General features: G+C 35.0%; 1 protein-coding gene across 1 annotated transcript in view; it reads left to right on the top strand.

Moving 5' to 3' along the window:
- LOC145694046 (zonadhesin-like) overlaps nt 1-26584 on the top strand; it is a 139132-nt gene extending 112548 nt beyond the window's left edge. Inside the window, exon 7 of the mRNA XM_081770185.1 lies at nt 26288-26584. Within this exon, the coding sequence (XP_081626311.1) occupies nt 26288-26463 (176 nt within the window). The 3' untranslated portion in view covers nt 26464-26584. The remainder of the gene's footprint in view (nt 1-26287) is intronic.
- The last annotated feature ends 230 nt before the right edge of the window (nt 26585-26814 follow it).

The raw sequence follows: 26814 nt of genomic DNA, 5'->3' as shown, positions 1-26814 counted from the left end.
ACTATTGCACATGACAACTACAAATTTTCACGAGAATAGGAGTAGTTTCATCTCGTTTCATCATGTTTCATCTTGTTCACACATATCCCCACAGACGTCTAAGAATATGTACGGGTCCTAACACCTAACATGGTAACTAATCCAGTTCCCATGTGAACTCCCGGTCTTTCGCAGATTTCGGGCGTTTACGAGTATGTACGCGTCCTAATACTTACCAACACACTGGTTTACACAGGCCCTAAGGATCAAAGGTCAAAATTGGACAAAGTGCCGGGATTCTACTGTTGGAAATTGCTTAAATATGAACGCTGTTAGGTATAGCGTAACATTCTCAAATTTATATATGAACTAGGCAAGAACTTTGTTAGAAAAAAGCGAAGAAAATCCATTTAACTAAGAAATTTGGACTTTTTTGTGCTACACAAAAAGTTGAAGGAATCAATTTGGGTGAAGCATTTAATTTTGTATCAAACAAGAAAAGGCGAGGAAGGTCCATTTTAACTTACTCCAAATTTCTACCTTTTTGTGCTATTCAAATAAGCGAAGGACTAAATTTGGGTGGACAATATATATTTTTTACCAAACAGAAAAAGAACCATTTGAACTAGCTCAGAAATTGATTCTTTTTCACTATTCAAATAAACGAGGGAATAAATGTGGGTGGGTTAGTTAGTTGTGGTGCAAGGTTTTGTACTACTTTTTGTATTTTGTGTCAACCAGAGAAACGACCATTTAAAAATTTAAAGACCAATTTTTGTGATAGAAAGTTTTAAATCAAAATTTTATAATGTTTTTGTACAGGAAGAGCTATATTACTATGTTTTTATATTTTGTATTACTAATGAAAAAATAATTTCATTCAAATAAACGAAGAAGGACCATTTAGGTACCTTTCGACACTTTAAAATTTGAATTTTGTATGATTTTGTAAGACTAAGGAAATATATGTACCATTTTAAGAATCAAAACAGAATTTGGGCGGTTCATTAGGATATGGTACTACATTTTAAATTTTTTTTTACCAACAATACAAAACTTATTCCGTTTAAATAAACGAAAATAAATAAGATACCCAAAATTATTCCTTCGTTTATTTGAAAAGAACAAAAGGTACAAATTTCTTACTCTAGTTAAATGGCTTTCTTCGTTTTTTTCGTTGATACAAAAGTAAATAAACCGTTAAAATTTATTGTTTTTGTTTTTCTAAATAGTATAAAAGGTATAAAATACTGAGCTATTAAAACGCTCTTTTTCTGCTTTTTCTGCTTGGTGCAAGTATATCCCTATACATAAGGATTCTAAGTCCCGGTGCTTGGGGTCCCTAGTTTGATGTCAACTCGCGCCGTGTGATATTTGTGGTGGACAAACACCGTGCTCGTGTGTTTTCTAGGGGTTCTCCCGTTTTCTTCCACTTTCTTCATTCCACCGTTTCACTCATTTCTCAACATCACCGTCTCCTTTAGCCTAACTGGCATAATCGTGGGACGTAAAAATTAAAGATTTCATTTTTTCTTCGCATAAAGTAAATTGGCTGTAATTGTTATAAAAGGGTGTATCCCATATAAACTATAAGACCTAGGTAAAAACAAATACAATATTCGTAAGCAGCATGAATGGAAACCTCTTTACACCGAGTTTCGTACAAATCGGTTAAAAGGACGTATCTCGCATAAACTAATCCAATATTTGTAACTAGCTTCTGGGTTAAGAAGCAGTGCGTGTAGCCTTTGGAAATAAAAGTTGAAAAAAGCCATAGTTTTTCATAATCTCTGCTTCGTTAATTAGAGGTTGGAAGAATGTACAATAAAAGAGAACGAGTTCAACTTTATATGCTAAAGAGGGTTTAAAAATTAGTATATTGGAATATGTTTTCGTAGTCTTTACTCTCTCCTATGCTATATAGGTACAACGATAACGTTGTATGTAACATTAGCAATCTGTGCCAGCTTACAAAAAGGGATCAGAGCCGAATTATTTGAGCAATATTATGTATAAAGAAAATAAAGACATATAGAGACTTCGAGATATTTTTTGTAATCGGTAACTAAAATAAGAGAGTTGTTGTTACTATAGCAACGTCGTAAATAAATGTACATGTACGTACCCATCTTGTCGAGAAAATAAGTGTGTATAAAGGTGTAGACATCTTGTTGTATATGCAGAAAGTTCATTATGTACGCTTCTCATGATTTAGTATTAAAAACCAGCTAAGAAAGTGTTAAAACGCTTTGAATTATTTTGAAGATTACTAATATACAAACCAGGACAGACCTCTTACAAATTAGTGCCTCACCACCGGGAGCTATCTAAGTGTCGTTTTGAAGGATAGTAAAAACGGCAAGCTTTCAACGAGACCTTAGTATTACCCTATTGAGAAGTGGAAAAGTAATTCATCGAAATATGGCCATGAGTACGACAAGTAATAATATAAGTGGTGAGCAGAGTGTGTATCCTGAATTGACTCCTAGTGAAAATTTGACAGACATTTTAAAAGACTTGGCCCAACAAATAAGAAACCAGTCTGAGCAAATTAAGGATCAAGTACGAAAAGGGGATGAGTTGGCCCAACAAATAAGAAACCAGTCTGAACAAATAAGAAACCAGTCTGAACAAATGAGGAACCAGTCAGAGCAAATTCAACAGTTTGAAGAAAAATTGGACCAGAAGATAATACAGTTAGCTAATGATTTTGACGAAAAAATAGTGAAGTTGAATCAATGCAATGAAGACAGGTGGGACCGTGTTCAACATCAGTTAAATCAGATGAACAAACATGTAGTGGAAAAATTTTAGAATTATGAAGAGAAAGTAGAAAAAGTAGTACAAAGGAACACAAAAATTCAAGAGTCAATGGATGTTCTAGAATTAACGATTAATGCCCATGAAAATCATATTAAATTACTGCGAGACGAAGTAAATTTCATCAAGGAAAGATGTATTCCCGGAACTCCATTTCAGGATAACGAATGCACGAATCATCCTACAGCCACAGGTTGGGTACCTGATTGTCCTCCCAGAACAACTTTAGAACTTAATGGATCTTCGAGTGGAGCAGAGAGTAGTGAAAGAGAAGGAAGAATGAGGCAAACATCCAGGCGCAAACACATCTCCAGTAGAGGTATGAACACGTACACAGGTAAACAGTTGCGATTCAGCGAAGTTAAGTCGCTTACATAATTTAGTGGCGTGCCAGAAGATATACCCGCTAGGGCGTTTCTCGAAAAATTTCAGGATGAATGTGAGCTCATGGGTGTAGATGAGTCTCAGTTTTTAAAATTATTATCGCACATCTTGTTACCACCCTGCTTAACATGGTTTAAAGCTATTAGAGGTAGTCTTCATACATATTCAGATTTTAAGAATGCTCTTCTATCAAATTATGAAAACGATTTTATGGTAGCGAATAGAGATGCTGTTTTGCGAACGAAGCATTACAATCCAAAATTACACCGGAGTATTACTGAATTTGTAGTATCGACACATCATGAGTTAAGATCATTAAATCCAAACCATCCGGAATCCCGAATTATAGCTTCCATTAGGATCTTATTGCCATTTAGACTACAACAGTTGTTAATGTCGAGCACATTGCATTAACTTCAACCATTTAATTATGCTCATTCAGAGTTATGAGAGTCAGTCTGCAATTCAGAATAACAATAAAATGCAGGATAGAGGTCAGGGTAATTATGTACGTAATCAGACACAATATGCTCCTGTTCGTAATGTAGATATACAACCTGAAAATGATTCTAATGTTCGTAGTATCAATAATAGAATGAGTAGTTATTTGGTACCGGAAATCAAACGCAACCTAATTATAGAAATGGAGCTAGGAATTTCAGAAATAACAACCAAAATTTCAGTAGGAGTAATAATTACCGCTGATCTTCACAAAATCAATTTGCAGATGGCAGAAATTTCGTAAATATGAATCAAAATATGGTATCGTCCTATTAAAGACAAGCACGTACACAAGATTGTGGTATACAATGTTGCTTAATTGAACTCTTCGAACGTATAACTTGAACTGTCAAAAAGGCGTCCGATGGATTCGTATTAAATCGACCTTTGCTTACGTGTATGGTTATTATGTTCTTTATTCGATTTATTATTATAATGTATGTTAAGTAATGTTATTATGTTTGTGATTCATGTCTTTTGCAAAGTTTTCTCATAATTACTTATATGAATATTATAGATATTGAAAAAAATTAAAAGATCATAATTTTAATGTAAACGTATGAAGGTAATGACAGACTTATAAAAAATAGATGCACCTTATTATATGGAAAAAATAAGAATAATGATTATCGAAGCTCTTAATTTTTCAAAGTTTATTAATGTATTAAATGATAATTATCAGTGTGTTTGTATGTTCTAATTTTGTTGCCTTCTGATCCTATTAATATTTAATATAATGAAGATCTTTGTTTGTAAATAATGTTGTTTGTATATGAAGGAATAGTTAATTTGTACCCTAGAAGGAAACTATCAGTTAGGTTTAATTTTTGAATAGCCTCATTCATGATAATTGTAATTCGTCGTTATTAGTATTGAGATATATTGACAAATATAAAAATGTGTTATGCTATAATATATTATATATAAATGGAAAAATAGAATATGTGTATTAGAGGTGATATTAAATATACGAGGGCTATTCAAAAGGTAAATGTTTCATGATATTTAACCCAGGGTTCTTTCCTTCATAGTAGAACTATTATGGAAGTCCCGTCCGAGCAACATCTACAACGATAACGTTGTATGTAACATTAGCAATCTGTGCCAGCTTACAAAAAGGGATCAGAGCCGAATTATTTGAGCAATATTATGTATAAAGAAAAGAAAGACATATAGAGACTTCGAGACTTTATTTTCTGTAATCGGTAACTAAAATAAGAGAGTTGTTGTTACTATAACAACGTCGTAAATAAATGTACATGTACGTAGACATTTTGTCGAGAAAATAAGTGTGTATAAAGGTGTAGACATCTTGTTGTATATGCAGAAAGTTCATTATGTACGCTTCTCATGGTTTAGTATTAAAAACCAGCTAAGAAAGTGTTAAAACGCTTCGAATTATTTTGAAGATTACTAAAATACGAACCAGGACAGACCCCTTACATAGGGATTGGAATTTATATTATATGTCATAACCTTATGTAGTCTCTGTTATGTTGCATAGGGAGTGTGAAAAAGAGGACGAGTACACTTCCATTATTCTCTCTTATGTTAGTAGCCTTTGTTGTGTACATAAGGGTAGAAAAAGTGGTCATACTCTTTTATCAGCGGGGGCCGCGGTGGCTCAGTGGTAGAGCGTTCACCTCTGGTGCATGGGGTCCCGGGCTCAAACCCTGCTCCCGCCAAGTGAACTTTGTGGTGGACAAACACTGCGTGCGTGGGATTTCTCGGGCTTCTCCCGTTTCCTTCCACTTTCTTCATTCCACCATTTCATTCACTTCTCATAATCACCGTCTCCTTTAGCCTCACCGGGATAACCGTGGGACGTAAAACTCAAAGATTTCATTTCTTTTATCAGCTGTGCTATGTTACAGAGGGGTGTTGTGAAAATATGCCAAACCTTAAGTAATTTCTGATTGGAATATGTGTTCATAGTCTTATGTAATTTTGCTATGTTAAAATAGGTGTTGAAGAAAGTGGTCGTGAAAGGGAACTAGTTCACTCCTGCTATGTGTTCATAGTCTTGTGTATTCTCTGTTGTGTTAAATGGGGGTTGAAGTATATGTTCATAGTCTTAAGTAATCTGTGCATTGTTAAATAGTGATAGAAAAATAAGCCACACTCTTTGTCCGCTCTGCTACGTGTTGCGAAAATGTGTGTACATAGTCTTATGTAATTTTTAACTATGTTAAAGTAGGGGTTGAAAACAATGGTCGTACAAGAGAACCAGTACACCCCTCAAAAGTGGTCATAAAACAGAACGAATTTCATGGGGTACTCAGTTCTCCATGGTTGGATGGTCCGTCGGTCATGGCATATCATGCGACACTGAGAAAATGAGTACATGCTATCAGGAAGCATTGTGAAAGATGCAAAAACGACTGACAATGTGACAGATCCGTAATTTTTATTCTACTGCTAACTTTAGAATGTAATAGTCCACAACTCATTTGGAGGTGAAAGATACATCATTATTACTAGTTCCTTCTTGATGATTTGTTCAACTTCGTACTCCCATATGTCATGAACAATGTACCCTAATTCATACATCCTTGGCATTTTTCATTGTGCACATTCATGTCAAAATTTCATCGTGTTTTCAGGATTACCATAAATGAGATGATTACGTCTTGTAGTATTACAAATGTATGTAAACGTGGAAATTATAGTCTTCAAGTTTATAGACGTGCTCCTGTGACATCTCGGGATCTCAGCATTACCCATCAATTCGGAATCCTGCAAGCAAAAACCTTCTGTTTAGCCTAATAAAGGTTTCCTTATCTTCCGTCTTCTCAATATAGGCCAGCTGTCAAATCGATTGTGTACTTCTCCCTTGGTAACCTTATTTCGGTAGAATTCCAACAGTATCGTGCTTAAGGAAATTTCGGCTGCAACGAGATTATAACTTCATGCAAGAGTCATGGCCTCCAGGAACGGATTTACTTTTGTTTCTGCTTCGAACGTCCTTATCAAGGAGATATGTGCTTGAATATGTACTTTGACACCCTGAACAGTTGACAATTTACTCCTGGAAATGAAGCGTGTCCAATGTAGTGATGTACACTTGGCATCAGTAATATTCAGGAAGCAAACCCGGTGCAGTTCGGCCACTCAAATGACGCATTTTTACCCCATAATCGTGCGTGGTGAAGGAAAACTCGCTCTGTCTCCTCCCTTCGTCTTTTCCATACCAAAATCAGCAAACAACGTGAGCTTAATTATAATTTCAAAAGAGATATGTATTAGTATCGATATAATGAAAGAATAAATGCAAGACGTACAAGATTTGTAACGTGATGGAGGGAGAAACTTAAACACACAAACAATTAAAAACTGACATCGATGGGCGTCTGTTAGATAGAGATACAGATGTGAGACAGAGAGAGAAAAGGGGAGAAAAAAGAGGAGGAGAAGAAAAGGAATCACAGATAATCGTACATAATTTAAACGGAGTAAAAAGAACCTAACAATAAAAATACACCTAAGTTTCCTCTCAAATATCCTACAGCACAATAGAAGGTGTGGATGTTTTATTGTTTTATTGCTATTTGAATATATAGAGAATGCGAGAAATATTCATTAAACTAATTTGTACATTAAGACCAAATTAAGTTGTCAAATTATATACTCAATTTCTAATGGAAATGTAGAGCTCTAAGACATACCCAGGATAATTTCAAAAGATAGCCATACATGTTTTGTATGCGCGTATCATAACGAAAAGCTAAAATGTGCAAAAGGGAAAGCGAATGTTCCGTATAGATGTAGCTGACCTTCCACGTCTCGTATTTCAGACGTGAATAAAACATCTTGGTTTATAGGATGTTGAGATAAATTATAATATACAAACGAATTTTGTTTAAAAGTAATATAAACAAAAGCTTCACTTGAAATAACCAGAAACTTAGTCTAGAAATTATGTAGCCTGGAATGAACAATATAACATACTAGGTTTACTATAATGTATTTCGGATCAGAACTTTCAATGATCACCACATAATTAACAACCAAATCTCACGTAAACAAAACATGTATGTTACGGTAGCAGTTTCTCCGAACTCTACAGTTTTACTGGAAATTGAGTATTTAATTTGGCAACTTTTTTCTTCATTTTGAAACTGACTTTATATATGTTTCAAACTTCCTCCCATATATTTGAATAGCCTTACAAAGACAGGGAATCTAAACAATACTTCTTTAGTGCTCTTGGATTGGTGGAAATGTAACATTATAACGCTTGGTTCGTTTTTACTACGTTTAAATTTCATATTTTTTATGTGTGCCATAATGATCTTCTTCTTCTTCCTTTTCTGTTTTCTATCACTATCTCATTTGTGTACCTCTGCCTAACAGACATCCATAGGTTTCAGTTTTCCATTGCGTGTGTTTACAGTTCTCTGCACTTCATCATATGAATCGTGTTTCGTCTCGCTTATATTGTTTCATTTTATCGATAACAATAAATCATTAATATGACATTAAAATTGTGCTAATGTCGTTTGCTGATTTCAGTATGGAGGGCGGAGGGAATTAGGGAGGGGATCTCTTTACCAGACACGGATATGGAATAAGGTGTAAATTTAGTAGCCTGGCTGCACGGAATTTGCTGTTGCATTTATTGATGCGAGGTATACCATTGAATGAACTTACTCCTGTTTCCGATGGACATTTCATTTGCACCATAATACTTAGTGCAGAAAGTATTGCTACCATTTGTACCATAATACTTAGTACATCACTTCTGAAAGTGATTCTATATTTTTTTGATTCTTTATGGAGTTAATGAAATGCATTAAGTAGCTTTCGGTTGCAGGTAAACTAAATGCTGTCGACTATTTACTTAGAGCCCTGGGTAGAAAATTCAAAGAGTCAATAACTGTCAGATTATTTATTGTTAAAATTTCTTTCCATATAAAAACTGAATGTTGCTATTTATTTTGTTGAACCACGGCTTTCATTGTAAAATGTCCTTTATTTCTGTTTGTTCAAGACATTCGATCCATTTTATGTTCGAGAATATTTTCGCAGTACAAGAGAAAATGATGCATTGAAACCTTATCACGAAAAATATATTGCCGCTGTTCACAAGTATTGCAAGACAGCATGATATTTTCGTTTTCCATGCATATTTAAAAGATTTGTTTTCAGCCAATAAATTCAGGAAGTGCACGAATATATTATAATCAGTATCCTTTAATGTCGTAAAACACAAACATTGCTTTCTTTCACATACATTATTCAGAGTAAACCGGACTTCAAGTATTGCTTATCAGGAATCATGAAACATTGTTCCACTGCCAAAGTAGTCTTCTTGCAAAGCTGACAGTCACGGGTGCATTACCCACTTCGTACACTATGAAACGTTTACTACACAGCTTCACCAGTTGGCAGACAGGTTCTCGTTTATGATATGATGCAATCATATGATTTTTGAAACACACTTCTCATAAAACTAAGGATTATAGTCACTGCATAACACAAAAGTTTGATTGTTGATGGATAGAGGTCAAGTCTTCGTAAGCATGTAGTATTTTTTACGAGACATTTTTTAAAATGTCTCATGTTCATTATGTCTTTTGTAGTACGTTTCACTGTAGAAATTGGAGACGAAGCAAGCAGTCAAAGATGCTGCCAAAATATTCAGCTAAACACATCAAATTTATGGAGTGCGAGTTTCATTCCTGAGTCCATCGCAAATGATATATTTTCTGGAGAATCTGGTATACACCGTAATTTTGTACTCTTTTGAATTAATCTGAAACTGATGAATTTCATTAACATTGATAGCATGGTCTAAATTTACTTTTACTTTAGCACATTCATAATCTACTTCTTTGTCAAGGTCATATTTTCTCTGATTTTGATTCTGCTCGTGACGATTCATGCCTATAGTCTTCTATTTCTGCAATTCAATGGCAATTACAAGGACATATGCAATATACCTTGACTCTTGACTCTTTACACGTACAATTCCTTGCTTGCTTCATAGCAGTTCTTCATTTTCCAGTACTCATTGCAATAAACGATTACTATATCCGAATCATCTTGGAATATCCTCTCGATGAAAATGAACGATGAATGTTTGTGAAGGAGAAGCAAACATTAACATGGGAGTACCCTTCCAAACGAGGCCCACATTGTATAAAGTGTCAAGATACGTGCCTGACAAAAACTTACCACGACGGTTTAATCTTATTACTTGATCCTATAATAGCATCATTGGTGATATTTTCTAATAAGTGATCCAGCACAGCCTGGAATCTATTATGTACCCATTGGACGATATTGGTTGGTGGTACATTGATCTGAACTTCAAACATACAACCTTCAATCATCCGTAGTAACGAGTCACTTCATTAACAATTGTAAAACACGATTCGGCCAAGGTATAAAGAAAATAATTACGATAGAAATGTAATGCGAACGATAAAAAAGTATTTAAAAGGTTGAGTTGAATTGGTTTTAAGTATAACGTCCCTTTTAGCAGCGAGGCTATATAAGACAAGACCTAGGCTACTGATAAATACGGAATCTGAACCACATGAGATTCCGCTGGGAATCAAACCTAGGCCTCCCACGCCAAAGACGCATACGGTAACCGATTAGCCACGAAGCAGTTCAGGTATTTAAAAGCGTTGATTTCATCTACAAACAGAGAAATTAAAGTCCCAAATGAAAATACTGACCTAGTTAAAAACAACAAATCATTAATCTTGAGTTAATATAAAACTTTATTGAGCTCCTTCATGGAATAACTTCAGTTTCCAATCCTAGTAGGAGGTCATGTGAATCAGATTGCACATTTCAGATAGATCCGCTGCGAAAACTGAAGCTAAACTAAAGAAAAATCAAACCAAAAAGTGTATTCTTGTCATATTCGAAATTAAACAAGAGACTCTATTTATGAAGATGTTACATATAATTAACCTAAAATTCTGTTCGCATATATACGTGACAAAAAGAATGCATGAATGAAATAGTTTTTTAACTGTCCTTTAATCTGATCTCTATAACAGAGAATAATTATAGTAAGCACTTGTTTTTCTTTACGCTCATAATGGATTTTGTATATTACGTTATACTATAAGAAGTAACACGTTTGGCTATTTTCAATGAGCATCAAATATTATGTTACTGTACCCGGCATGTGTAATTTTAGAGAATAAAATACAATTGGAATCTCATGGGCCTCTCTTGGAAATACAAAACCATACTCTATAGGAACCACGTTACTTTAATATTGAACAAACGTTTGACAAATTCTCATGCAGTTTTTAAGATAAAGCAATGTAATTCCCACATATGTAATTTTCGAAAAGTAAAGTTTGTAATTTTAAAATTGCTTGTGTAGAAAGTCACGTGACTGAAACATTTAACAAATTTTCAGGCTAATTTCCAAAAGAAAAACAATTTAATCTTCATGACCAGTTTACAGAAAAAGTAAATCTAAACGTTGATATTGTACAACAACCATGCTAGTGATTTTTTTTATAGAAATTCTCTTGCACAGTTTTTGAGAATAAACAATATAATTCTCAGAATAATTTCCAAAAAATGAAAAATCAAACTAAGGCGGATCAAGAATCACACCGGTTATGATAATGATGATAATTAATGAGAGAAATGCGTAGTTCCCGAAAATTTGTATAATTCTATGAGCATAAATCTGAAAATGCAATCTTCCATGACAATAACGTGTTGTTAGAATAACATTGGAACTAAGTCAAATTATTTCCGTTGACTTTCAAGCTATAACATATTCAGTTAAATTTGAATAGCCATTTGTTAAAGTAAAGAACAAATGCACTTACATTCAGATGAGAAATCTTTAGCGATGTAAAACTTGAAAAACGAAAATATGATTTTTATCATTGAACAATCACAAACTAGTAAGGTAATGAATGATATAATTGAAACCCAATGAGAACAAAGCTTACAAATATTACACAATATTGAGAAGTGTTCAATGCAACATCATTAATCATGAACCTAAACGACATGTAACAAGAATAACAAGCAATTTCCTTGTCAAAGAGCTGTCGTGACGTCACTCGTCAACATCTATTCCAATCTTTCATTCCACCATTACTGTTTCTTCAATAGATGAAATAGTTTTATATTTTTTTCTAAGAATACAGGTAGCACTCCTTAAAAATTACTTATTATCTTTCGAGTGTAGAATAACACTTGTTTAATACTTCGAGTACGTAGTTCCCTGTAGTATGGAACACTCTGGCCAAAATTTGAAACCTTAGGGAGAGAAGTTTTTATTTGTGCGCCTGGTATACTAGTAGCATCATTTGCACTTCCAGTGGGTCACATGGGCTTATACTGTATTTTCAAACGTACGGGGAAGTATCCTGTATGTACCTCTTATTTTATTCTGAACCTTGTGTTAGGCGCGGACGTTTGGGTAGTTGCGTGGGTGAAAGATGCCACCCGCCTATTAAATTCTATCTAGAATAAGTAAAATTATCTTTAAATGACGATTTCAAAATTTATTTCATAAAATGTTAATCAAGCTTATAGTTTTGGTTGTACACTGACTACTAGACTGATTCCAAGCATGTTACACAAATGCCTTTGAGATGTAATACACTCATCCGTCTGTTACATCTCAAACAGCCCTTCGTTTCAGTTTTGTCTCTTCCTCTTCCATAAGCATGCCATAGTCGTCTGGAGCATTATGGATTGTCAACTTTGACCATTTCTCATTCCTCAACATCAAATAACAGGCGGAGTCACCCCTCTTCCTAATTTCAAGTGGAATTTGGGGAATATAGGATAGGTATTGTATCTGAGGTTTAATCATTTCCCAGGCAATATCCTCCAAAATATACTCCGTCGTGACAATTGATGTGAACTGGTATTGAATTTCTGGATACAAATGTATTAATTGCACATAACCTTAGAAGATAAAAATATTAGGGGAGACGGGGCACATTTGCCAACTTTTTAAAATTGCATGTGCGGTATTTTACCTGAAATCTATTTAGAAGTAAACAGGAGATCATTATATTCTTTATACCTTTGTGAACGAAGTGGAACAGGTATTTTATCATATAATAAATACTGATTTTCACTATCAATGGAAGTGTGATCATGTGACGTTGAAAATGTGTCCCGTATGCGGGGCAAGTTGGCCAACCTACTAAAACTGTACAGGTGCAAGTGTTCCAACTACTCCACATGCTAAAACACAGGTAATAAGTCGTTGCTTTTGCTGAAAATGTCCCTTTTGTTTGGTAGTAAATCTTTGGCCAATTGCACTGCATTTATTAACGGGAGAATCTGTCAGAATAGCTGACGTCCTTTTCTTTCCTCGTTGTGTTTGCTTCCTAGGTGCGGCCTTTTCAAAAGGTCTTACCTCTTCAGGAGTAGGACAAGATTGTTTGGAAGTCGAAGAAACACCTAGCCTACCTTTGTGCAGAAGAATATGATGCTTTAGCTGGGTTTGAAGTAGAATGACGAACAGGTGATTGCTCTGGCAAATTTGACGTTTGCTCGGGATTGGTTGTGCCTTCAATGTTTGGTAGTTCGCTGGCAGGAGGTGGCCTTCCTGTAAAGTATGATGGCATGATATGTGATTCTATATATTTCGAGATTTCGAGGGAGTTGTTCGGACGTCATTTAGCAAAAAAAAAAAAAAAAAAAAGTCAGCATAGAATAACATTAGCTTTTTTACAACCCCTGGCTGCGTGCATGGTCAATGACTACGTATTTTGTACCATACATAGTTCTTTCCTAGATTTTTTTTACAAAGTAGGCCCTACATTTATTTCTTATTGTTCTACTACAATGAAAACAACTATCTGAGACTGGAGAAATATGCGAGTACGTGCCGCGTATGTTCTTGGTAAACTTGCCCCATCGCCATTTTTGAACTTCAACATAACCTTGACGAGTAATGATGTATATTATTTGCAAAACAAACTCATTAAGCAAATGAAGAACATCATCTTTAGTGCATGCAATGTCAAAGCAGTACGTTTAACGCTAGTACAGTTATTTTAAGTTTTAATGCAGACCTGATAGTTTACTCATCTTCGAAAAAATGAGTTCACAAGATCTCCTGCCTACGCCAACACAGCTACTCAACTGAAACTTGCGTATATGGCGAGCCAAGCATTGCTGATTCAGTTGGTCCACCCACAGGAGCGATTTAATGGATTCTTTCAGAACTAAAGCCAGTTGAAAACGTGACCCTATAGAAAACGTGTCCCGGTCTCTCTTAGAGCATATTCTACCTGCTCCGACTCAGTGTTGTGGTCACTTGCAGTCACGTGATAAATTTCATTATCACTTTTATCAGAACACACTCCAGTTTCTCTTCCTCCTCAAGCCACTGCAAAACGACATTCATATATCTTATCGTCTCTGTCTTCCGGCGTTTTGACAGTTTACTGTTACGTATATAGGCGCGCGGTTGACATTTGTCACCCAAACACGCTGCTGCAATGATAACTTATTTCTTACAAACCTTAGACGGTAAACAGAACTGTACTACTATCGCCAAACATCAACAACTAACGTTCAACTACTGAAAGGAGCGACTTCCAATACAAACACATAGTGTTGCAAATTTGATACAAAAATCACTGACTGACACCGGCTAAGTTCCATTTAAACTTGCCGTTTTGTTTTAAATAAAATTGTTGAGGGAAGCTAAGAAAAATAGACCATTTACTCCATCTAACAAATACATGGTATCCGGAGGGTTCAGTTTGCATGTACATATGTTAGATTATAAAACAAACATAATACGATTTAAGGAAAAGATAAAAGATATAAATAAAATATTTTTTTCATTTTTATACATGTATTTCTAAATATTTTTTAACACTATAAAATTCTTTGCCTATTAACCCTCGAGTAGTCGCACCGCGGTCAAAAGCACCGCAGGGAAATTATTTTCGATCGTGTGTCCATTCTGTTTGTCCGACAGACTTCTCCGTCTAGCTAACCTTCCCCCTCACCTTCTGGAACATTCCTGCTCAATTACTCCCTTATCCGTTGTTTAGTTTAACTACTAGTGATTGTTTAGTGATTCTGCGCAGCTTTCCACCGTGCGTGACTAACCGTGTGATGTTTTCTTCAGTGTTTCGCTCTGCACGTGACCTTTGCTTTGGAGATGTTATAAGTTTTATGAACATAAATATTCTTTTAATGGACGGAAGAGAGGTCGACAGAGATAACAAACTGATACCAAGTATGAAAAAAAGAGAAAATTAGAAACGAACAGCTTAAAATGCAGAGGGAAATGTTAGGAATGGACTATTTGGATAAATCAGCCGAGATGATCTCGTGGAAGCTTTGTCTGAGGAAGATCATAACATATATATATAACATATATAAAGTGACTGAACACGAAAGGTGAAGTGAGGAGACTGCGAGCGAATCTGAACATCTTAAATCCAGAAATGACCAGCGATACCCCGAATGTAGTCAGAGCAGGAGAGGACGAAATAATCGAAGACGAAGTGTAGAACAGTGTAAATTTGAAGATAACCCATAATAATTCAATGTAGTGCTGTATAGGTGAAGTTTCAAAATAACAGGACCGTAAAATAATTCAATGTAAATTTGATTTGATTTCAATTTAGCGCCCTTTTCAGCATCAAGGCTATGTAAGACGTGGACCTACTGCTTAACGAAGGATCCGAACACATGAGGTCCTACCGGGAATCGAAGCCGAAACTCAGATGTAAAATGCGCTGTGAAGCTTTGTTCTAGTATTATGTTTATATAGTGTATTTTTAACTAATTTACTATTTCATTTCTAATTTTAGACGAACCAGAGTTGACAAAAACTAAAGATCGTCATGAGATGTAGAATTTTCAATAAAACCAGTGCGTAGCTATCTATCAAAAGAAATATGTAACGAAAAAAAATCATTTTATTCCAAATGAGAAATAAAAAAAAACATGTCTAATTGTAGATTTCTCTAATAGTTATTACTGTAAAACTTTCTCTAATGTTATTCCCTCTTAATTAGAAAATATACAAAATTACGTTTCTAATACAAGAAAAATGTTTAAAACGATATTTGCAACACATTATGTTCGTGCGGTCCTTTTGACCGCGACGGCGACTACTCGCGTTACTTTTTCAGCGCGACTTCTCGAGGGTTAAATACGCTTTTAAGATTTGTTTAAATTTATTTAAGTTTTTCTCCATTTTCATGTGATTGGACAAAGCACTGAGTACTTTATTTGCCATATTTAATTTTATTTATTTAATATACAACACAAGAGGCTTAGTGCCCAATTATAGTGTTGTGTATATTCAGTAAATGTTACATACCTAAAATTCTTATTTCTACAGAACAGTTCTTGTTTTATATATGATCGGAACCTGTTTTCTGATAATTTAAATATATCCACTTTATCAACCTTATTTACAATGTCATTATATAACGTACACAGCCTCCACACAGGGGATTTAAATAATATATTGCTTCTGGCTTTCGCACAATAAAATGTACACCTTGTCTCAAAAAGGTTGAGCGCATTCTTTATTGGTGTTTTGAGGCAAAAATTTTCTAAGTCCAGCTTCGGGTATCTTCGGAAAAAAGTAAACCAGGTTCGAACCTCCAAGCCAGCCTTTGCAATCGGGAAAAAGTTTGCAGATGTGTTTTTCTTCTTTTAAATATAATAAGACTTGTTACCAAGTGTAGAAAAAAAAGCAACATTGATTGAAATACTTAATGATACAATATTTCGAAACCTTGTATTAATGTCAGCCCATTCTTGTTTGTCATTTAGCTCTCCATACGTAATTGAACATTTAGATACGTTAAAGAATCTTTCCATATGTAAAAGAATGCTCAAAGTTAAGACATAGAACATAATTATCGCCTGAGTACTTAAATAAAAGTCAAAGTAAAACAAAAACCGCGTTTGTACTGGATATGAATGTCATAATTATCTTGAGAAACGTTATACATGTTTTGCTAGAAGCATGTTTCCGTAAATCCTTGTGTTAGCTCACTGGTAAGGTGTCGGATTTCAAACCTTAAGGTTACGAGTTCGGTTCCCATGGGGGTCAGTGATTTTGTTTATGAAATTGTATTTTCCGCAATGCATGAATTTTTTTTTAAATTATATAAACTACAATACAATACCTCAGTTGTATATATATCACATAATCATTGCAGAACATAGTAATTATTATGTTTAAAATATAACATCTGAGATAGGTAGGTGTTCACAGTAGGTCGGTATTATATATGAGAATGTTTAATACAAGTTAGGAAAATCGTTCAATAGCAATAAATAAATTATGTAGTGTACTTATTTGCAGCTATTTGTCATACAGATGTAACTTCTCAATATTCTCATTACAGCATGTCATTTACATTCGTGAAATACAGTATATTCCTACGGATATAGAAAGTGTATAAACAGAGTATCCAAAGTCGGATCCTGCTTGAAGACACATAATTTTTCCCGATCCCCTTAACGTCAGGGGAAGAATCACAAATTCTCTTTAGAACGGAATGTCGTTACTTAGTCTCATTCGAATACGTTGAATATGCTTTTGTATATTCATCTCTCTCTCTCTCTCTCTCGCTTTGTTTATGTGTGTGTGTGTGTTGCGGAATATCCCAAGATGAATACACCATTTACAAAGTATATGAGCATCATTGTCATCGAATACCAGAAACTGAAAATCGTGTTTGGGTTGCGTGTTCATGTTAGCTCACTGGTAGAGTACGGGCTTGGTAATGAAGAGGTCTTAAGTTCAAAGCCTCAGCGATTTATCGTTTTTTTTTGTTAGTAGAATTGCACTGAAATCGGATACAAGGAGTGGTTTACTTCTAGAAATATTTCAGAAGCGTTTAGACAGCCCTGAAAAGGGCTGTTTTTGGGAGTTAAGGCTGGGACATTAATATTGTGTCCAAGACCCTTCTGAATTTATTACACGCTCCATTCTTCTGGGCATGGAATCTATTAAATGGGTGACAAATCCATCTCCTTCCCCTACCTCCAGCCATGCTCCGGAAACAAGATGCCACAGGTCATCCTGAGTTCTTGGTGAATCTGCCTCACGCCAACTGTCCCTTAGAGTACGCTTCACTTCTGCCCACATATTTTCTATGGGATTGAGGTCTGCTCCACGAGGCGGCCAGTCAATTAAATCAATCTCAGGCTGCCCTGCGAACCATTCCTGAACCACACGGGAAGTATGTATTGGCGACTGGTCTTGCTGGAACTGAATTACACCATCAGGCTAAAATACTCGTACAGATGGTACCATGATATTACTCATAATGTCTAAGTACTGAGCACTGTCCAGATGTCCTTCAATTCTGTGAAGCTGTCCTGCTCCGCGACTGGAAATCCATCCCCAACATGAAATAGATACATGGCCACTGCGATTACAAGCAGCCACATATCCAGGGTCATATCGGGTGCCTCTCGGACGATACACAAAACGGCGTCCCTCATTTGATGTTGTGAATATGGATTCATCTGAGAAAACTACGTTTTCCTAATTGCGACCCACATTCGCCTGTGCAAACGCGAGACGGTAAATTTTGTGGTCGTCTCAGAGTTTTTCCTTCACGGCAGCAACACAGCCACGTAACCCAGCATGACGAAGCCTTCGCAGAGCTGTATGTTTACTACCAGGAAAGAGAGAAGCTTCCCTTATCTGTCTAGACGTCCTTAGTGGGTCTAACCGGGCTTCGTTTACTAATCTCGCATCTTCGGCTTCGGTTGACACATGCGGACGACCAGGAGATCGTAAATTACCAGTCTGACCTGTAGCACCATATTTCCGAATCCATCGCCTTCCTGTAGAGGCCGGGACACTTACTCGCCTGCTAGCTGCAGTTGCAGAATAGCCTTCCAACTTCCATAAAGCAATTACTGCTGTACGTCTATCCATAGTTACCAATGTTCTGAGCTGTGAGCAGGAAGCAATAGATAAAAGCTAGTACCTGACGTGTGATTGGTTACTTGCACGACACGCCTATTGTGGGGAACGACTTGGTCAACGACTCGCAAAAGAAATCTGAAAATGGTGCGCCGTAATAATAATATTAAAAATAGTTTTTATAAAGGAATATTAATACATACGAAAAGCTGTTTAAAGAATAAATTGTTATACTGACTCTATACGTATAAAAACATATACCAAACAGATTGAGCGATATGATGATAGCTGTTTTGAGACGAACACTTTCGAAGTCTAATTTCGAGTATCTTCGGAAAACAGTAAACTAAAGCTGCTGGTTCGAACCTCCAAGCCAACCTTAGCAATCGGGCAAAAATGTAGAGATATGTTTTTCCTTCTGTTAAATATAATAAGACATGTTGAAATGGTATTAAGTGTAGAAGAAAAGAACATTGATTGAAATACTTAATGATACAATATTTCGAAACTATGTATTCACACTCTTGTTTCGTCATTGTGATTTCCATACGGAAAAGAGCATTTACGTATGAGCTCAGTTATATTTCAGAAGCAGATTCCGAAAAGCGGTAATGTTAGCTCAGTGGTACACCCCGAGCGTTTAAATCGTGAGTTCGATACCCGTCCAGGTGAGATTCTTTTATGATATTCTACTTTCCTCAATGCATGAAAATTATGTAAAATAGTTACATTATAATTCATCAGTTGTATATATATATATATATATATCAGTTGAATATATATATTCATATCATTTCACGACATAATTAATACTGATCTTTAAAATATAACATCTGAGGTATTGACAGAACGTCGGTATGTTATATGTGAATATTAAATACAAATTAAGAAAATCGTGTAATAGCAATAAATAAGTTATGTAATCTATTTATTTGCAGCTATTTTCATACGCAGATAACTTCTCATTATTCGCATTACAGCATTTAGGTAGAGCATATCGAAAATCGGATCGTGGTTCAAGACAAAAAACTAGCTAGCCCCAAACTGTCACGTAAGAAATTTACGAATCGCAAAAGTAAAGTGAAGAGATTGAGAGCGGTAATACCTTAATCGCTCTCTCTCAACCCTCTCTAATCTGTATTTACACATATAAAAGTGTATGTATGTATGTTCCAACGTAACTCATGTATGGCTAGAGCAGGGTTTCCCAATCTGGGAGTCGCGGCCCCTAGGGAGTCGCGAAGATAAGCGGAAGAGATAAATATAATTAGAATCTAATACCGGAAATTATTTTTAAATATTATTTTGAATTTTGTTCTGATAGGCATACTTTTATTTTTATACATAGGCCTACTGTAAAGCACAATAAAAAATAAGTCTACTGAACATTTTCAAAGGGTGCAAAGTTGTTTAAAAATGAATTTAAATGAAAGGGGTATGATACGAAACTAATGAGAATTGTATATAAAAATGCTAGAAAAATACACAAGGAACAAAACCTGCACATTGAAATACAATTAAAATTGAAACCTAATGAGATACCTAAGCATGGTGTAATTTCACTAGTACAGCAATGCCCGGTTTAATCTTCGTGACGAACATTATCAAGCCATTTTCAACTGATAAGCGATTTCTTGTCTTTGTTTTAATGTTTACCATGAAATAAAACACACCCACCCACTTTCGCACAGGTACGAAATAGCAAATGGAATTATTACTTTTAAAGCAGCAGATACCAGACCAGGATATTCTTCTCTCCTCATCGGGCAGAACTTGTCCAAGTCTTCGTTACAGAAAACCAGTTGCAAAGACTTGTCGCATGATCATTCTATTATTTGGTCAAGAAGTTGTGGGCTTAGATCGGATACGTTAATGGCCTCTTCAATGAAGGAGTTTAACATCCATCTTGAACCAGCACCTTCGTCGTTGGGAATATAGATATTACAGTTACTGTATCCACTGTCAGTGCCGGGCGCCGAAAAAAGAGGCCACATATTTCGGAGGAAGTGTGTTACTCATGTTAGGAAAGTGCATGTGCACATGTGTAAAATAGAAGGAAAAACGTAATAAAATGTGCTCAAAATTAAGGAAAGGTAGGGTTTATTTTGAAAATGTTATTGAGCTTCGTGCCAACCATGGTTGCGCTTCGTAGCTAGTCTGTCGACGTCACTCATATATACGGTGACATCGTACTATACTCTCGCCTCGGGCAATGATTTTCCATGGCACTGTTCACTATAAACAAAAAAAATGGATTCTACTATTATAGAAATAGGTATGTTAAAAATCCCACACAAGCTTATTATAAAACAAATTATAAAAGGGTCGCTGGCACGAGCGTGTGATAAAAGGGGATCGTGATAGGAATTAGATTGAGAACCACTGGCCTAGAGTAATTTTAACTACATTTCTTATAGTTTCAAAAAGAGTGCTGTCGGGTTACCTATGGTGAATGGGAGGGGGATACATATAAAAGATTGCCAGAAAATGATCGATATTAGATTCATAGTTTTCGGAGTCGCTTAGATAAATAGTGAGACTTTCAATTTCGCTTAACTCCGATTAAGCTCTCATTAGTAGGGATGGGCACGAACGTCTTTTCTTTGTAACTCGATTCGACTCGAAACAGACATCTTTGAGGTCTACTCTTGGACTCGGCGCGAAAAATATCTTCCAACTCGACTCGGATTAGAGTCAAGTCGAACCAAAACGAGCCAAATCCTGTGTGTAGTCCTACCTAGACAATACATAGACAATAATTATTCTATCATCAATTATACTACTGTAACTACAAATAATAATAATAATAATAATAATAATAATAATAATAATAATAATAATAATAATAATAATAATAATAATAATAATAATAGTTATTATTATTATTATTATTATTATTATTATTATTATTATTATTATTATTATTATTATTATTATTATTATTATTATTATTATTATTATTATTACAACACCGTGTACAAACATGTACGATAGATGGTTCGTAAAGGAATACTAAAAGCTAGTTGACTGCCGACGTCGGTAGTCATGAAGTCTACAAGGCAAGGACATCGTTCATTACCCTAAGCTGTAAGCGTCGGTGGACTACAGATGGTCAACTATTAACCTCTCGCTAGAAATTGGTGGCCCCGCAGCGACGATTCGTGATGGCCCAAGTTCCATTTTGAGAACTTTACTACCAGCGGCAGAGACGCGATGAAACGCCAACGAACCACAAAATTACTCTCCCAAAATATGTTAAAATGCCTATATGTGTGATTTGTTTATATTTAGGTGAATCAAAAAAACACAAAACAAATACCCCGGGGTGGACGCGAACTATCAATATTACGATTACAAGGCACGTGTTCTTCTGACTTCCCCACGGAAACGATGATAAAAAGCTTGGTTGTTGAAGGATAAATCATTGACGTCTTAATTTAGCCAATCAGACAAACCCCTACATCTCGAGTTCTAGGAGGTGATACCGCGAACCGTTTCAGATTTATTGCTTTCTGGTGGAGTACTATCCATGCTCAAAATTTGAGCATAATAGCCGACATGGATCTTCGGTGCCTCTTATCTTTGGTACAATTTTAACCAGAGATGGTGCGGGTCAATGAAAATTTGATCCACGACCCACCATGACCCACTATCACCCACCACCCAAATGACCCATTGGCCCACTCTGACCCATCAACCATCGTGATACACTCTGAGCCACCACCAACTATGAACCACTCTGAACCATTGCGACCAACTCCGACCCACCAAAACCCATCGACATCAACTCTGACCGATGACCTACGTCCTCCTCTACATTGACTAAAGAGATTACACTTGTAATAAAACAAAACTGTGAAATTATCACTTATCGGAGTTTGAATTTCTACCGTCATTGGCTCAAGCACCTCTTTGTTACAATACTGGTGGGTCTGACCTTTACGATATATAATGGCAAAGTGTTTCTCATCTTCCGAATTAAAATGAATTTAAATTTATCATATGTAATTATTTCTTTGTTGCCTTACAGACACATTTCAGTAGAAAATAGGGTGAAATTTAAAAGTTCCGAATCAAGGAAAAGTAGACCAACGTTAAAAAAAAAGAGAGAGAGAGAGAAACTAATTTTCTATATAATTAAGCCTGCCGTACTAATTGAAAATGCCCATGTAATTAAGTTAAGTTTAGAATACAAATTTTATGGCAAATTTTCTCTAACTTTATGGCTTGATTGCATTATGCTCGGAACGCTCCATATATTAAACACCAGCTTCAGCAATTATAAATAGAAAGCAGTGGGTATAAAATTCAAAAAGAACTTTAGTTTGCATTACTCAATCTTTTTCTCAACTAATATCAATCGTTTTCGATTATTTTTACAAATCAACCCACTACCAATTTCCAATATATAGAAGATGCACCCCCGTTCCCCCGCTCATAAAAGACAATTTTAAAAAATGCCAAGGCATATTCTCTTTATTTTTAATAAAGAGTTATATGCTGAATTTCAGCTTTCAGTTGAACGGTTTGTGATATACTAAATTTTTCGCTAAAATTCGGACTTCTACTCCCCCTATGGATATGTATTATAATGAAAGTGACACGCGTATGATAACTTCCCAGTTGGGATTGGAGCCTGATTATATACCAAACGTCAATTCATTTGACTTTGCAATTTGACCGTGATGATTACTCAGACATAGTTACTTTCAATTTTTTTATGATACATATACTTATTTCATATGTTACAGATGATTCAAAAATATTTTTTCAAGCAGTTAGCTCCTCTAGAATCTCACAGGCTGCATCCCAAAATCCAACTCCTACTATCCTATGGCAATCCAAAAGTGACTCAACTTTTTTTATTAGGAACAAATGACAAAAGAAAAATGGAGATCTTGAAAGTAAAATGTAGAAAAGCTCGGTGCTCCCAATAACTACACATTTCTCCGCCCCTTCATTCCGAACTTAAAAATAAAACTTAATTCGAATATGGTTAATTAGTGAATTTATTACTGTTAAATTCAACTCACTACATGCTACAGCTACAACTATGTAACAGAAAATAACAACTGTGAAACATGTTCTGAATTACGATTACATTTCTTACGCTATTATTAAACATATTAGAATAGTAAAAGAGGATTGTTCGTGAAATAGTAAATTTGCTCATGATTTTTAACTTTTTCATACGGAAAAAATTAAAATATTATTCAAGTTTTAAAATTTGCACTCTGCAAATATGTTGCCCGCTAGGCAATGGGACTAATGTGGACTAATGGGAAATGCTGCACTGTTAGCGGCGCTGAAAACTTACGATTCGATTCTAATATCGGTTGATTTCGATATCTTTATGTCGCTACGTAACCACCCTGGGTGTTAATGGGAGCTTAATATGACTTGAAATGAAAGTAGAGCTATTCACCTAAGCGACCACGAAACTATGGATTCGATACTAATATCGACCCGTTTCTAGCATTTTTGATATGTATCCCGACAGTACTCTTTTTCCAGACTGTAAGAAATATAGCTAAAATTGCTCTAGATATATCAGAATTATGTTGAAACACACACATAAATCCACTTTTATATTCTGTATAAATAGAGAGTGAGCGAACGAGCGAGCGAGAGAGGGCGACTCAAGGCATCACCACTTCCACATTGCAAAAGCATATATCAGGAATTTAATTGAAAATCTATGTAAAGACTTTCTGCTGTGGCATGCTTCATAAGGATAATCCCAGTCTGCTCACGTGACCTTTGGGGTTCATGAATTTTTTTGCGAGCGTTCCGACTTTGGATTCTCTGTTTATACAATTTGTTTATGAATCGAATAACTTTTCAAGAACATAAATGACATTCTGTATTATGAATATTGAGAATTACTCTCTATATGACAAATAGCTGCAAATAAATACACTACATGATTTATTTATTGCTATTGAACGAGTTTCTTAACTTGTATTTACATCCTCATATATAATACCGACCTACTGTGAAAATTATCTCAGATGTTATATTTTAAACATAATAATTACTATGTTCTGCAATTATTATGTTATATATAAACAACTTATGTATTTTAATGTAATTATTTTATATACTTTTTCATGCATTGCGGAAAATATAATTTTTAAAAAAGTATTGACCCAGATGAGAATCGAACTCACAACCTTATGATTTGAAAACCGACAGCTTACCAATGAGCTAACACAAGGACTTCTAGAACTAACCTTCTAGCGATATATAACGGATCTCAAGATAATTATGACATTCATATCCATTACAAACGCTGTTTCTGTTCTACTTTAACTTTTATTTTAGTACTCAGGCGATAATTATGTTCTATTTCTTAACTTGGAGCATTCTTTTACATATGGAAAGATTATTTAACGTATTTAAATGTTCCATTACGTATAGAGAGCTAAATGACAAACAAGCATGTGCTCACATTAATAAAAGGTTTCGAAATATTGTATCATTAAGTATTTCAATCAATGTTGCTTTTTTCAACACTTGATAACAAGTCTTATTATATTTAAAAGAAGAAAAACACATCTGCAAACTTTTTCCGGATTGCAAAGGCTGGCTTGGAGGTTCGAACCTGGCTTACTTTTTCCCGAAGATACCCGAAGCTGGACTTAGAAAATTTTTGCCTCAAAACACCAATAAAGAATGCGCTCAACCTTTTTGAGACAAGGTGTACCTGTATTCTCCACTCTGTTTTTTCAAATGGGAATCCGCAATGATATTTCCGAGATCAACTTCATACAATCAATCTTATTATTTAATAACTTGAATAAGAATAACAAGTCTAACATCCATCTTCTTTTTTCTAAAGTTTGACAATTAAAATTGTTTACTAGATCATTGTAGGAAAAATATTTGGGATAAAAACTAGTTTTTTGTATATAAACATTTTCAAGAATTTCGTTTGATGCTTTCTATTTCTTGAGAGTATTTATATTACTGGGAGTCCATATAGTAGAACAATATTCTAATTTTGATCTAACATATGTAAAATAAAGTGTTTGTAGCGTTCTCTCACTGAAAAAAGTCTTACCCTATTTTGTACATTAAACCTAAGTTTCTATATGCGCTGTTTGCTTTCATATTTATGTGTTGATTGAAATTTAATTGAGGATAATGAATAACACCAAATATTTAAGAGTACTTGGCGTGGACAGTTTGGTTTCTTTCAGTGTATTGTCAAAGGATTTCTTTTTCTCGTAAAGAAAGGGATTTACACTTAGATACAATTATTATTAATTTTTGTCATCACACCATGTTTGAACTCGCAGTAGATCTTGTTGTATTTGTATGCAGCTTTCAGTTGAATTAATTCTAGAATATAATTTGAGATCATCAGTGAATAGGAGAATCTCAGAGTTTTCAACAAAAAGCGGGATATCATTAATAAGTAGAAGAAATAACAGAGAACCCAGATGAGATCCTTGAGAAACCCCAGACAGAGTAGCAAACTTTTCAGTGATATGTCCCTTGTATAGAACAGATTGTTTCCGATTGCATAAATATGACACAATATATTCAATTGCCGACTTTGTAAAGCTTAGACTTGCTTCTAATAAAGTAGAACATAAATAGTTAGAACATCCTCACTATGTCTATTAATTTTTCTTCATTTACATTAACAGCAAGACCCTATTCGGGCCTTTTTCAATTCTAATTAAAATTTATTTGCATGAATTTCTCTCTTTCTAGTTTGTGGAGAAAATCAAGTGTACAAACTTCATGCAAGATTCAATGGAACGGAGTGTTTGGAACACGATATCGAATCAAAATACTGTTACCACAGTTGCTTCTGCATAGATGGATTTGAATGGACATGGGAATTTGGTATTCCCCTGAGATGTATACCTAAAATGCAACTAAAATAGTTCAAAATAAGAACATCGATATACATACTCCTACAATACACAGTTGAAAACATTTTAGCAATTCCTAAACAGTATATTCGGTTTTTCCGTTTAAATTATTATACTGTATAACCACAGTTAAAAATCCTCGTCAATGTTAGTAAATCACAAACTTTCTTTTTCCACATGATTTGTTAAGAAATAAATGAAAATTGATTATTTTTTATATGAATGTTTCCTTAAGTGGTCCTTTACAAATTTCTTTAGAACCTATAACAGCATAACCCGTTATATACAGGTCCTCAGTCATATTCTTAACCACGCTACATCACTAAACTCATTCAAAACACTCCACGTTGCGTTTAGACTTCT

This window comes from Thermobia domestica, chromosome 9 (assembly GCF_964235325.1).
Source record: "Thermobia domestica chromosome 9, izTheDome1.hap1.1, whole genome shotgun sequence".
Classification (NCBI taxonomy): domain Eukaryota; kingdom Metazoa; phylum Arthropoda; class Insecta; order Zygentoma; family Lepismatidae; genus Thermobia; species Thermobia domestica.
The sequence above is the reverse complement of the archived record's forward strand: the minus strand, read 5'-3'. Positions and strand labels throughout refer to the sequence as shown.